Source organism: Crinia signifera, chromosome 2, assembly GCF_055691185.1.
Source record: "Crinia signifera chromosome 2, ASM5569118v1, whole genome shotgun sequence".
Classification (NCBI taxonomy): Eukaryota; Metazoa; Chordata; class Amphibia; order Anura; family Myobatrachidae; genus Crinia; species Crinia signifera.
In genome coordinates, this window is record NC_139218.1 from 153,653,685 (window position 1) to 153,668,110 (window position 14,426).

The 14,426-nt window shown below is 42.1% G+C and overlaps 1 protein-coding gene across 7 annotated transcripts in view; it reads left to right on the forward strand.

Annotated features, from left to right (window-relative positions):
- The window catches only part of PARL (presenilin associated rhomboid like), a 132,746-nt gene that overhangs the window by 76,265 nt on the left and 42,055 nt on the right, over positions 1-14,426 (forward strand). For all 7 annotated transcript variants that reach the window (XM_083173140.1, XM_083173143.1, XM_083173145.1 and 4 more), the window contains 3 exons: positions 207-255; positions 350-445; positions 8,648-8,797. In XM_083173140.1, coding sequence (XP_083029266.1) covers positions 207-255; positions 350-445; positions 8,648-8,797 — 295 coding nt within the window. The remainder of the gene's footprint in view (positions 1-206; positions 256-349; positions 446-8,647; positions 8,798-14,426) is intronic.

Genomic DNA, 14,426 nt, shown 5'->3' on the forward strand with positions numbered 1-14,426 from the left:
CTATCAGGCGGACAGTGACTGGCACTGGCTGGCACTGGCACTGGCTGAGTGTGCAGTGTGAGAGACTGCACACGCTGGGAAGCCTTACCTGTGTCTGTTGAACTCGCTGCAGTACAAAGCCATCTGTGTAAATATTTCCCAGGCTTTGTGATGCAAGAATCTTCTAACAGAACCAGATATAATGGACTATGCATATGTCTCTGTAGGTGAACGAGTGGTGGAACGGGCTTAGCGATGGCCAGAGAACTGTTTCAGGTAATTGTTCTTCTAGACCAAGCTCCTGTGACAAATGTATAAGACTTTTTTTTTTACTTTTTGTGTTTGCTGTATCTTCTTTATCTTTACACAGGCCTAATTGCAGCTAACGTACTAGTGTTCTGTCTCTGGAGAGTCCCTGCTATGCAGCGCACAATGATCCGATATTTCACATCAAATCCTGCATCTCGTAAGCATCATTTTGTTATAAATAAATAAGGTATTTTTATTATGTCACAGTGGTATCATGTAGATAGGTTGACAGTACTTAGGTCGACAACTATTGATGGTCCCCTGGTATAATGTATGTGGCTATGATAATTATTTTTGTGCTTGTGTGTCAACTTTTAGAAATTCTGAAGTGCTTTTGCTATGTGTATTGGGTCATTTGTCAAGCTGAGATCCAAAATTAGTTAAAGTTGGTTTACTTCCAAGATGAATTTACATCTTCTTTAAACAATTTTAACAAATTTACAGTCTTTAGAGCTATAGAGTTTTTTTGTGGTGTTTTGTGTGTCTAAGGAAAACTTGAACTCTGCTCAAAAGATTGTAAATCTAGGCATGTTTTGTCGATAAACAAGGTGGAGCACTGAAAAGTTTGGATTAATGGGAATAATAACATTAATATATTTACTTATCATTAAATTAATAATTCCACAAACCGTTTAAATACGAGAACACAATAAAACGGAATAATAAAAATTGTGCTCTTTGATGGATAATAAAGAATGAAGGGTACTTGTTTCCTAGCATGGCGCCCATCGGGTCCCAACGCATACCTTAACTTAAGGTATGCGATGGGACACAACGGACCAGATTTTCTGGCTTTTTTTGAGGTTTCCCGACAAATGTAAAATCAGGTCCATAAATTCCTATGTAAAATCGGGTCCATTGTATGCCATTATAATATACCCACCCTGATGGGTAATTTCTATGCCAAATGCCCCCTCCCCCCCCCATTGTTAACGCCACCCCATGATGAACGCCAACCCGAAGCGTGGCGAGCGCAGCGGTACGCGTTTTCCAACCTTTTCACCCCCCCACTATCCACATCGGATAGTGTGGCGAGCGCAGCGAGCCACTGAGCCCGAAGCGTGGCAAGTGCACGCGTAATACGTCTGAAGTAATGCGCATCCCCGGGGCATCGCGGGGCTTGCCACACTTCAGGCTCGGTGGCTCGATGCGCTCGCCACACTATATAATATCAACTCCACGCCGCCGTGGATAGTGGGGGTATGAAAAGGTCGGAGGACGCGTACTGCTGCCCCTCGCGGGCTCGCAGCCGCTCGCCACGCTTCGGGTTCACGTTGATCGTGGCGTTAACAATGGGGGGGCATACAATGAAAAATGGGTCAATCTGGTCGGTCGGGTCAATTGCATCGCATGCAGTTTGGTTGCATGCGATGCGATTGACTCGATTTTTGCAACCCGATTGCATACAATTAAAATCGGTGGCGCCGTGCTAGGAAACAAGTACTGAATGAAGTATATAATTAATTGATGGACTCCCGCTTATTCCTATATTGCTCAGAATTTAGATAGCATATTCCCTATGATGGTCTAGAACAGTGGTGGCCAACCTGTGGCTCTTGAGCCTCATGCGGCTCTCCCCCTTGTAAAGTGCGGCTCCTGCTCCCACTGCTGCCCGCCATCCACCGTCTGTCCCAGTCCCCCCTGCTGCAAGTTCCCTGAATCCCTTCTCCTTCTGAGGGGAGGAGAGCGCACATCGCGCATCTCTCCTACCCCTTATTGTGCATTCTTGCGACTGGGCCATCTGCCAATCAGAGCTCGTGGGCCAGCAGCCAATCAGGAGCCGGCCAGCGAGCTTTGATTGGTGGGCGGCCCAGTCACAGGGAAGTGAGGGGGAAGGAGTACTGTGCTCTCCTACCATAGGTGACATAACAGGAGGACTGCAGGGGGACACCAGACTGTCCTCTCCCCGCCTGGCAGCAGCAGCAACTCAGAACCCCCCCCCCCTGTGTGCGCTATTGGAGGTAGATACGTAATTTAAAGTGCCAAGTGCAGTGTCATAATAGAGATGATACAAAGAAACAATACAATACAAACATCATTAAAAACATAGCAAAACTCTGGAACAATCATCGCAATACATTAATATATTTAAGATACAATTTATCTATTCACCCTATGTCGGGTAATCAATGCATTCAAATTCTACTATAGTAAACAAATTCTTACGCGATGTTTTTATATACAATATTTTCATACATTGAATTAATGCATCCATGCAAGCTGAAAAACAAAGCATTGCACAATGAATATATACTGATTAAATCTCACAGGAAACAGTGCAGTCCAAGTTGTTCATTTAACCCTTTTGGTGCAAGGGTCTCTAATTTAAAGATCCATCTGCACTCCATTTGTAGCAGACGTTTACCACGATTGCCACCTCTGATGGAAGGGGGCACATGGTCTATGATTTTGGACCTAATGCTCGCGACACTGTGGCCTTTCAGCGCACAGTGCCGTGCCATTGGCTGTTCACTGGAACCTGTGCGGATGGCAGCTCTGATAGTATAAGCCACATGGGCAAGACAGAACATATACAACGAATTTACTAGTGCAAGTGACAGGATGATGAATTTTCAATTTTTTACCTGTGTATGGGTGTGTGATGTAACTACCTGTAATCATCGAACTACATGTAGTACACCCCACACACTTGTAACAACCTGGTTGTCTGGTCATGAAGTGGGCTGGTGTCACTTTTTTAGTTATTTCTGTAACATCTAACATCTAACTTTACCAAAATATCTTTGAGGTTCTTGTTTCTAGTATATGCAGGCATAAGTTGGGCATTTGTTAAACTGGACAGATCCTTGTCAGTGGTAACAGTTGGCCAAAACCACTGGGACCACCTCTATACCACCCTACGCAAATTCTCATTGCCAGAAAAATGAATCTCTCTAAATACATTATATAACAACTCTGCTTCCAGGATTTTCTACAATGGTATTCTTTCAGATCCATTTCCAATTTTAAGAGGCACTCGCCAGGGATGCCCCCTGTCCCCCCTCCTATTTGCTCTGCCATTGGAGCCGGTGGCGATTGCCCTCAGACAGTCGCCGACATTCCAGGGAATTCAAATCGGATCTATTGACCTGCGGGTATCTCTGTTTGCGGACGATATGTTATTATTACTTACAGCCCCACAACACTCCTTATCCAATGCTTACCACATTATTCAACAGTTTGGTTCCTTTTCTGGTTACAAAATAAATATTCACAAATCAGAATTAATGACCTTGAGAGGCACGCCTCCTTCCTTCCCAGACGACGTAAATCTATGTAACATAAAAATCCAGAAACCACAGTTAAAATACTTCGGGATTTACATTGCTGTGACACCACGCCAAATTTACCCTTTCAACTATGATCCCATTATTCAATCCATAACAAAATCACTAACTACGTGGAAAGATCTGCCATTATCAATGTTAGGCAGAACAGAAGTCATAAAATCTATGATACTACCAAAGCTGATTTACATCATGCAAATGCTCCATTGAAGAAAAGGGACATTCTCAAGATAAACTCTTTACTAACTCGCTTTCTCTGGAATGGCAAAAAAAAAACAAAATAGCACTGCACAAATTATATTTTCCCAAACCCATGGGAGGTCTGAATATCCCAAATTTAAAACAATATTCCAAAACACTCCTATGCAGATTCGCATTGGGATGGCTACTGGAGAAAAGTGACTACTCCGATTTCCACGTGGATAGTGCAATGTTTACTCCATACTCCCCAGGTGCACTTTTGCACACCCCTAAAACCCATATTCCCACACACATCTACAACAACTTTCTTTTCAAAGACATTCATACAGCTTGGTAGTTGGTCTTTACTGCTCTGGGCCACGACCCTCGCACATCACCTTGGCTTCCCATTTGGGGAAACCCGATGTTCTCACCAGGAATTGACAGCTCCATTTTCCACTGTTTTCGATATAAGGGCCTCAAGGCCATTTCCCAGGTATTTGACCCTGGGGGTGGTTATTGGCAACCTCTGCAATCCAGGATAAGTTTGGTCTCCCTATTGACAGCTCCTTTGCTCTTTTCCAGCTAACGTACTATGCCAAGTCTCTTCCCGCACTATGCTCCCCTGACCAGGCAGATCAGCTATTATATAGCATGGTTTCAAAATTTCAGAATGGCAAATACAAAACCAAAATCCTATAAAACTCCCTGTCTGAAAAGCCGGTCGGGCCATATGGGAGAAGATTTCACATAAATGGGTGCAAGATATCCCTTCAGTGGGGGATGATACCCTCTTGTATAAATATTATCATAATACTGTACGTATACTGAAAGCCTCAATTCTGCAAGAGGTACATATTAAAACGCTCCATAGGGCTTGCATTACTCAGCAACAAAGGAGCCATTATGTACTGGAAGAAATGGGAATGTGCCCTAAGTGTAAACACCAAACAGCAACTTACCTACATAACTTTTGGAGCTGTAGATACTGTATATCAAGAAATTCTGGTTTAAACTTATCTTTTTTCTCAACCGTAACTTCCACCTACAGTTCCATTTGCATCCGATCCCTCTTCTTTTCGCAAATTTCGATGAGTGGTCCCTCACCCCACCCCAACGGCACTTGATTCCCATCCTGACCCCAGTGGTCACGGTAGCTAAAAAGATAATTCTTAATGCCTGGATCACAGCTCATATACCCACTATCTTGGAGGTGGAGACTTTACTTTTAAAATATATGTATTTTGATCGCTATGATGTCCTCCGCCACACCAATACTCCACTCGCTTTTATGCGGTTTGGGGTCCATTCATTGAAAGTCGAACCCCGTCTCTAAAGAATGATATTTATAAATTATTTGAAACATGCACTACTGATGTTTGAACAAAAATCTTTGATGTATGCCATTTGCTAATACGAACTATAATAATTTGGTCCCTCCCCTCCATAGTTTTCCCCAAAATCTTTTACTTAATGCAAAAACTGCCCCTTAGTCTGATCAAAGTGGACGTAAAGAAGCTGAACAAATTGATCTCCAACTTTCTCTGGTGGGGAAAAAGACCGAAACTAGCTTTTAAAAAATTATCGGTCCCCAGAAAGGGGGACCGATATTTCCGACCCTGTTACTCGGCCTCTCTGACTTCTCATTTTATAACCATGCGGTACAATTTAGATGTATTGCTGACTGGCTGCTCGGCACTAGTTTCTTCACTGATATAAAACTTGACGAAGCACTACTGCCCCCTTCTCTCCAGGTGCTCTCCTCCACTCTAAAGCGTCAGACATACCCCCTAAAATTCGAAACAACCCTCTATTCCATGATATATACTTCTCATGGATTTTTGTCAACAAATCATTACGCAGCAACCCCTTAGCTTCCAAATTTATACCAATTTGGGGGAGCCCGGCTTTTCCCTCGTCTCTCACTAAGCTTTGGCATGACAAGGGCATAACTGCCTCCTCAAAGGTATTTGACCCAGGCGGCACGATCCTCTCCTTTAATAAATTAAAGGATGACTATGGGCTACAGTCCAAGCATTTCTACATGTACCTCCAACTTCGCCATTATCTCCTTTCCCTTACTGAGATGCATACTATGCAAAACAACCCCCAACCCCTTGAAATCACTACACAAACTATTGGTTTCCTGCACAAAGCAACCATACCACATAACATTTTTGTATACAATCCTGACCAATATAACAGTGGATTCAAGATGGGATAGCCTATATAACAGACTAATTTTCCGCTACTCCCTTCATGCAAAATATTAAGCTCACGTTTTACCATGAAAATTCTCAGTTCTGCGTATCTACAAGAAGTACATTTGTGCTCTATCCAGATGGCCTATATATTCCCAGCAGGATATGTACATTTCTCCACCAACAACTCTGGACAATGCCCCAAGTGTCATATATCTTCGGCCTCATATTTTCACTGTTTTTGGGAATGTGGTTTCATCAAACATTTTTGGAACATATATTAATCGCTCTCTCCACATACAGGTTTCCCTGAACTATATGGCTTGTCTATTGGTTAACTTTAATGAATGTGAACTGGGAAAACTATGCTTATACCTGTACCAACAATCATAATAACAGTCGCAAAAAAAGTTAATTTTATCACACTGGTTATCTTCCTCGGTGCCGTCTATAGAGGAAGTCCAGAGTGAATTATTGCAAATACTATACTGAAAACAGCTTCCGATTCCGCTAACTCAGAAAAATGGGGTTATCTCATTTTATAAAAAAATGGGGAATGTACATTGACAACCTTAACCCTGATGTTCAGACTCATATTTTTAAGATATTTCAACACACCGAATGGTTCCTTATGAAACAACTGTTATCTGAAACGTTGATCATTTCAGCTACAAGTTGACCTATTGCTATGTGTAGAAATATTGTGTAGACAACTAATATGCTGGTTATCTGGGCTTCACTGGTTAGTACCTCATCTCTCCCCCTTTTCCTTCTCTTTTTCTCTTACTGGTACACTCACCAGGGAGTGTTGGTGAACCCTAGCAGGGTTTTCCTGGGGAACGCCTGGAGGGTGAAGGAACAGATGAAAGGGCAGGACCACTTTGGATACTGGACTGCAGGTCTTCAGCCGAGGGGCCTCTGGATGTCTTCTGGGTAGCCACCCAGGACACCTAGGTCCACAGAGCACACAAGCGAGCCCTCATGCCAATAACAGCCCTTTCCCCATAAGACTGTATACGTCTACCGGTACTTGTATGCCACCTGGTCTTACGTCGGCAAGTGGCAGTGTAGACTTAACCGCAAGGGCCCCCGGGCAGCTATCGGTAGGGAGCTGCAAGCATGGAACTACACTGCCTACAGAAATTAACTTTAAACTAAACGAATGGACTTAGATACAAGAAGGGGTACAAGAAGCAAGGACTGTGATACATAAACTCAGGCTAACTGAGACAGAGCACTGCACAATGACAAAGTGAGCAATACTTAGACAAGGAAGGTGCAATGACTGATAACAAGAATAAATGCAAACAGACTATAGAGACACGGACAATCAGTAATAACTATATACATGCACTGGACTGTGTGGCCTAAAGCCATGGCCTAAGCACAGGCCCAAACTGAGAAGCTGACCTCACACAGCTAACTATGAATGTCTGCTAAACTCCCTGCCAATTAACCATATAATAAAAGCTAGATGATGCTTGCTTGCAAGGGAGAAGGGAATGAGCAGCATGGAGGTAGCCAGAGGTAGCTTCCCGGGATTCAGGTATCAAGAGGTTAACCAGCAGGACCGGATATAACCACAAGATCAGAGCAGTCTCCAAACACTTCTATAACCGGCATTGGAGCAGCCCAAATGAATCCCTTATAAAGGCTGCTTCCTGTGTGTCCATTAGTAACAGAGAGCAGCTGCATGCTGCCACAGGTGTACTTGCTAATTACCTCCCTGCTGCTGCCTGGCTTCCCCGTCGCCAAGGCAACCACTGGGGAAGAGGTGCTGCTGGCAGGGAGAGACGCGCTGAGCATCTAGCAACTGTTGCCGTGACACCAGGCCGGAAGTTCGGGACCGGCATTGACTCGTCATCCTGGCTGCTTAGCAACGGCCAGGACCAGCACTGCAGGACCCGGCTGCGCCAGGCAAGCGCCGCTTAGGTGGCCTCTAACACTTACATGTTTTGTCTTTGTGTTTTTATGTTACACTTTCTGGATGTTATTCAGTTATTCAGTTTAATTAAGAAGATTTTACAAAATCTTATGTTTTGCATTTAAGTCTGCTTTGTAGCCTTTTCATATAATACAATGCACTTGTACTCATGAAAGTACAATTGATATGTCGGTTCATTTAGACGGGTGTGTTGCCCACTGACATAACTGTCTGATGTTCATATGACAAGCACTATACATAATTCTATGTTGAAGGAAAATCCAATAAAAAGAATTAAAAAAAAAAAAACATCTTATTGAATTTACCTCATAGGCATGTATTCAATGCGGCCGGCAAGGGAGTTTTTATGGCAAGGATAGCTTGTTTTTGGTGAGGATTGTTAAAAACAAGCCATCCTCGTCATTTAACCCCCTTGCCGGCCGCTCTCCCTATTCTATGTTCCGGGGAAATACTCTCCATCAGAGAATGGTGAGGATTCCCCCTGAATGGTGAGGTTCGCAGTTAATGCAGTTAACCCGCTGCATATAGCGTGAGCCTCGTCGTGTTGACAACCACACATGCCGTTTCCACCTCGCTTTTTAGAAATAGTGAGGTGGAAACGGTGAGTGCAGGGGGTCAGTTGAATACTAAGGCTATGATGGCAAGCAATAGGCACTTCTCGACTGATCAGCATTGAACATACCCCTTATTGTCTGTTTTTTTGTTTATTTGTATACTTGCTTCATTTAAATTTCTTTTCTTTACAGAGTACCTCTGTCTACCTATGATTCTGTCCACATTTAGCCACTTTTCTCTTTTCCATATGGCGGCAAATATGTATGTTCTATGGACATTTTCCTCGAGTATTGTTTCTTTTCTTGGCCAGGAGCAGTTTTTGGCGGTCTACATGTCAGCAGGTGAGCATGCATCGGCATCTTCTCAGAAATTAATTTATTCTTTCACAAAAAAAATAAAAATAAAAAAAAAACGATTAGTTCTCTTAACATGACTCATTTGTTCAGTAGTTGTCGCTGATGACCAAAAGTAAGTACAGACAAGCTTTGAGAAAATCAATTAATTGAAGGGGAGAATGAAAATTTAGATTTTTGAAAGGATGCTAAAAATTACCAGATTATAGTTCCCTTAAACAATTTATTTAACACAAATAACTAATCCACCAGTATCAACTCAATTATACTTGAACTACCCATTCTATACCAGCAGTGCCCAGATTACACATCATGTATACCAACAGTATTTGTTTTGCTCATTATCATCTGCAATAATAGTATTCCATGGCCTCAGAAGGCCAGAAAAGTTATAATTGTTCCTGTCCTTGGGTGAGGAAGCAATTGTTGAACTGTGGGGCTGATACCAATGTGGTCAGTATTGTACACCCTCAAGGAAGTAGCTCTGCATTAATGTAGCAAGGGGCATCTTGTAGGAGATAGATGTCTCCTGAATGTATCTGTGATCCTGTTGCACCATCCGATCAATATTGGTCGCAGCATTCGGCCTATCTGTATAACATGAAGCTTACTAAGAATGGCAGTTGAACCCCATCTACCACATCTAGGAAGTTTGTGCCCAAAGATGCAGATCTTGGGAATTGCTAGTCTATGAAATTGGGGCAACAATCCTGTTTTGTATAATGGTACCAGTTCCACCACATATTCTAAGGGAGAACTGTGAGCAATCATACAGGACCACCTCTCTCTATTCCCTTGTTGTTATACTAATTGGGTATACCCAGGGATAGGACTGCAATGAAACCTACTGTACGCAATATATTTTCTTGAGCCAAATGCAGAATGTAAGATTAAAGTCCAGTCTGCAATAAAATAGTTGAATTTGATTGGGTGAAGTATCAGCAGAAATTTTGTTAGGATGCTTAGCAAGATTTTCTCCTACACTGATGCCTTGTGACTGAGACTTTTATACCTTCCATACACTTTTGAGACATTTTTATTTTCTTTTTTTGCATTACAAGACAATTAAACTTTTTTTTCTTCCATAGAGAACAGAGGCTATGTGCTGTGTGTAGGCTAGTGAGTAGGAGTCTGGACAAAAAATGGCTAACATTTCTTTCCCAGCAGCCTATTCTCCCTCTCCCCTATACCCCACCCCCAGCCACAGGCATCCAGTTTTCATTTAATGGGGCTGCAGCTTTGTTGCTTTTTCTTATTTTCTTTCTTTAACTATTGTTTGTTTGTTTGTTTTTGTTTATTTATACTGAGCTTGCGGTGCTACTGTAGGTGTCAAGATACAGAACTTTTACACATATCAAAATCAACTGAACTGTTGTTGTTCCAAAGGCTTTCTGTGACTTGTTAGCGAGAAATGTTTTGAACCAATGAAGGACTGTACCATTCAGTCCACAGTTTTTCTTCAGGAGCTCAGTTAGAATCATGTGGTCCATGATGTCAAATGCTTCAAGGAGATAGAAGGATTAAGATTGAACACTCATCTCTGTCTCCTGCCATGAGAAGATAATTCAGCACACCTACCAGGGCTGATTCTGTGCTATATACAACAAAAAGTGGGATTATCCCACTTTTTTTTTATATGGTTTTGAAATTCTGGGTGCCGGAGAACACCTTGGGGAGATAAACTTTTTTGTGTTTACGTGCTATGTCTTCTCCTGAATCCAGAAGTCTTAAATGGAATCATAAATATCATGGGTTGCCATTCAGGTTTTTATTTGAGTTGCAACCTCTTTCCCAATAACCTTTTCTAGAAAAGGAAGTGTTGGATTACTTAACCCTTACAATACCAAAATCATGGTATGGGCAGAAACCACATGAATTTCCTGTCAGCCGTCTGTGCGTGGTGGAAGAAAAGATTACAGCATATTTGTTCAACAGAAATTGGGTCCCTCCAGGAAAATGGTTAAATGTTCAAGACCCTGATAGGAATTTGATTGCCCAGAGATAGATCTGTTGGTAACACACTTGAGGTATAATGTTGCTTTGCTTTTTCTCCAAACGTGCCTGCCAGACAGAACTTATGTGTCGGAACTTATGAGTGTTTGGCCCAGGTGCAAAACTACATTTTTGGGCTCTCCTTTTCTTCTCCAACTGAAGTTCACAATATGCCACACAGCAGTTGGCGGCAGCAGCGGGCCCCTTAGTCTTCAGGGGCCCTGGTGCAATGCACCTGCTGCACCAATGGTATTTCCGCCTCTGCTGCCAGAGACAAAAGAATTAGATGGTTTCTCATTAAGGTGCCTGTTTACATCTGCGTGTCCTAACTATTCCCTGTAATAACAAGAAGTCTGTAGAAAATCAAAGCATGTGGAGGTAGCAACAATTCTACCTTACTGGGCAAAAAATCAGGATTATCTTCCATTTTAGAATTTTCCAGGATATTATTACAGTGGCCATTGTTCTGTTCAAGTCTACTGAGCTTCACCTACTAGTATGGAGATTGAGAAGAAATTGTTGAAATAAAAAGGATGCTTTGATCAAGTAATTCCACTCTCTATACAGGCAAAGCCTCCTCATAAGCGTAATATCAAATATGGTAAATGTTATTTATTTATAACCAGTTATTTATGTGGCGCACACATATTTCACAGCACTTTACAGAAAATATTTGAACATTCACATCAGTCCCTGCCCCAGTGGAGCTTACAATCCATATTACCTACCACTTGTAAAAGCACACACATGCATTCTAGGATTAACTTGGTTGGGAGCCAATTAACCTACCAGTATATTTTTGGATTGTGGGAGGAAACCGGAGTACCCGGAGTAAACCCACTCAAGCACATGGATAATATAGGGCCATGGTGGGAATCAAACCCATGACATCAGTGTTGTGAGTCAGCAATGCTAAACGTTACACCATCCATGCTGTCCATGTACAAATTCTAAACTCCATTTTATGAAATGTCACAGGTTTAGCACTTCTGCAAGATGACTTGATAAAAGGGCTAGTGTTGTCAACAATAATAATTCAAGTGTACACTCTGTGCATCTTCCTGGACAAAAGCTAGCGAAAGATGGCTTTGTTGCAAGATTCTGTCTAGCTGTGAAGGAAACTTTGCACAAATCATTTATAACCCCCAAGCTCTAAAAAAAAAAAAAAAACACGGTTGCGGTATAGATTGTAGACAATGCCTAGGTTCAAAGTCACTGGCTTGACCACGATTGGTCGAAATTGACTAGGTAGACACCTAAGAATGGTCGACATACCCTAGGTCGACATTGACAGAAGGTCAACACAAGCTTATGGTCGACATGAGGTTTTCATGTTTTATTGGGTCTTTTGACCTACGGTATGTTGACATGGACACCGTATTCCTGATCTGGAAAGTGTTTTTTTTTTATTAAAATTAGCTCAGCTAGGAGAGTAAATTGCAAGCTCAGGCCAGGGTTTATGATCAAAACCGATTCAGCCTATTTGCAGAAATTAGTATCCTCATTCTATCTGAATTGGGAAATCACATTGCCTTCCATTTTTTTTTCTCCAACCTAACTTTGATGGGGAAAAAAAATATAACTTGTTTATGCCAGTTGTTGTCATACCAATATCTGATGATAATGAGAGAATTGCTGGAAATGGATCACATGTTCGTTCGTTCATTTTTTTTTTCCAGCAGGAATAAAGTAAGTTGGTGTAGAAACTGAACAAACCATTGGTGGTGGATGGATTAGTATATTATTTATCTGCATTATGAGAAAGGTACCAGAAGTCCTGAAGCTACTCTCAACTATGACAGTATTGATTTCATGCAGCAAATAAGGCTCAAGTGTCTGTAAGTCATCTGTCCATCAACAGCTTGGAGTCCTTTATGCTTTAAATATGAACACCCACTTGGAAATCAAGTACTGCATGTTGTATTTTAATATTCAATTGCACTTGCATAAGTATGTACCTTGAAGTCTTGACTGGGGATTTTCTTTCCCTTTGTACTGTTTTGGTATATCCTATAGTAGTGTCTGTCATTGGTGAATGAAGAGGAAAACTGGAAATTATGCTCAACGGTAATACTGTTGGCTCCATGGCAACCTTTAAAATACCCTCCCTTAATAGCTGGACTATATACACCAGATGGGCAGTCCATTGGAAAAAAATCTTCCTGTCCAGATATAGGAGTATGGGAAGTAATTCCACAGTAATTGCTGCCAGGGAGTCTCTTGAAGAAAAGGAATCATTAATTATGAGTATATGATTTTGACCAATCCTTAACCTTAAATCACTCAACAGGTACTTGCAGGTCCTTAATTTTGGTTAGTATTCACTACAACATTCTAGTTTTGCAGCCGGGGGGGACTTCACGTCCTCTTTAGACATCCAGGATGCCTATTAACTTGTTACCATCAAGTTCATTTATCAACACTTTGTCAGGTTTGCTGTTCAAAAGGACCAATTCGAGGTTTGGGCATTACCATTGGGACTTTCCATGGATCATGTTGTCTTGATGTCGCAGTCCAAATTCTGCAATATCTGGTCGAAAGGCTTCACCTGGCCCAGAACTCATCTCCTTCATGCAGACAAACTTTGGGTCAAATTTGATTATTTCTGCCTCATCACGGAGTATCATACACTGTTGTGGTGAGGGTCCCGAGGGATTTTGTCCTGTTTTTGCCTGAATACACGGTGACACTATTGGCTCGTGTTCTCCGTGCAGGTTTATCAGGTTTTTCAGGTTTTTACCTCGGGCCAAGTCATCTCACCCCCTCCCCCCCCCCCCCCCCCCCCCCCACTTGGTATTAGTCATGTTGGTATTTGTCTCTTTTACACTTCTCCAACACTCCTGCGGCCGATGGCACAGAAACTCAAATACTAATTTAGCATATTGGGTCAAATTTGATTATTTCTGCCTCATCACGGAGTATCATACACTGTTGCTTGCAAATCGTCGTCGTTATATAGTCTCGACATGGGGAGTATGCCCAGTTTTACTGATCTGCTCTCTAGATGGATTATCCTATCTGATAGATGATCATCCTCTCTTAAGGTCAGTCACTGCCTCTTGTGTCTCTAAGGATCCCACCTGGATAGTGGCTATTCCTTCTTGGAGACAGGTCTGGGTCCTTATTGCCATTTAAGGTGTGAGACATTGACCTGTGAACAGACTTTTCAGGGTGTGGTGGTTAGCTTATTAGATCTGCTACCAATCAACATTCTGGAACTTAGAGCAGTCTTCAAGCTCTCTGACACTCCTCGTGTCTGCAGTCCGATATTGCATCAGCCATCATTTATGTAAATTATCAGGGCAGCAGTTGCAACGCCGTGAAGGAGACATTCTCCCTGTGGTCTGAAACTGGGACATTCACTCGGGCGACTGGACTCTACATCTAGATGCCTTTCAAGCTCCTGTTTCTTTGTTAGGGCTTGCCTGATATCAATGATAATGTCTTAATACAATCACAAGCTGCCAAGGTACTTCTCATGCATAAGGGATTTGGGAGCTCTTCTGGTAAACACCTAAGTTGTTCAAAGGGCATTCTCACTCATGTATATATGCCACCCCCAATCTCAATGATTCCGCAGGACTTTCATAAATTGAAGTTGGAAGGCTGCACTGTTATTTTCATA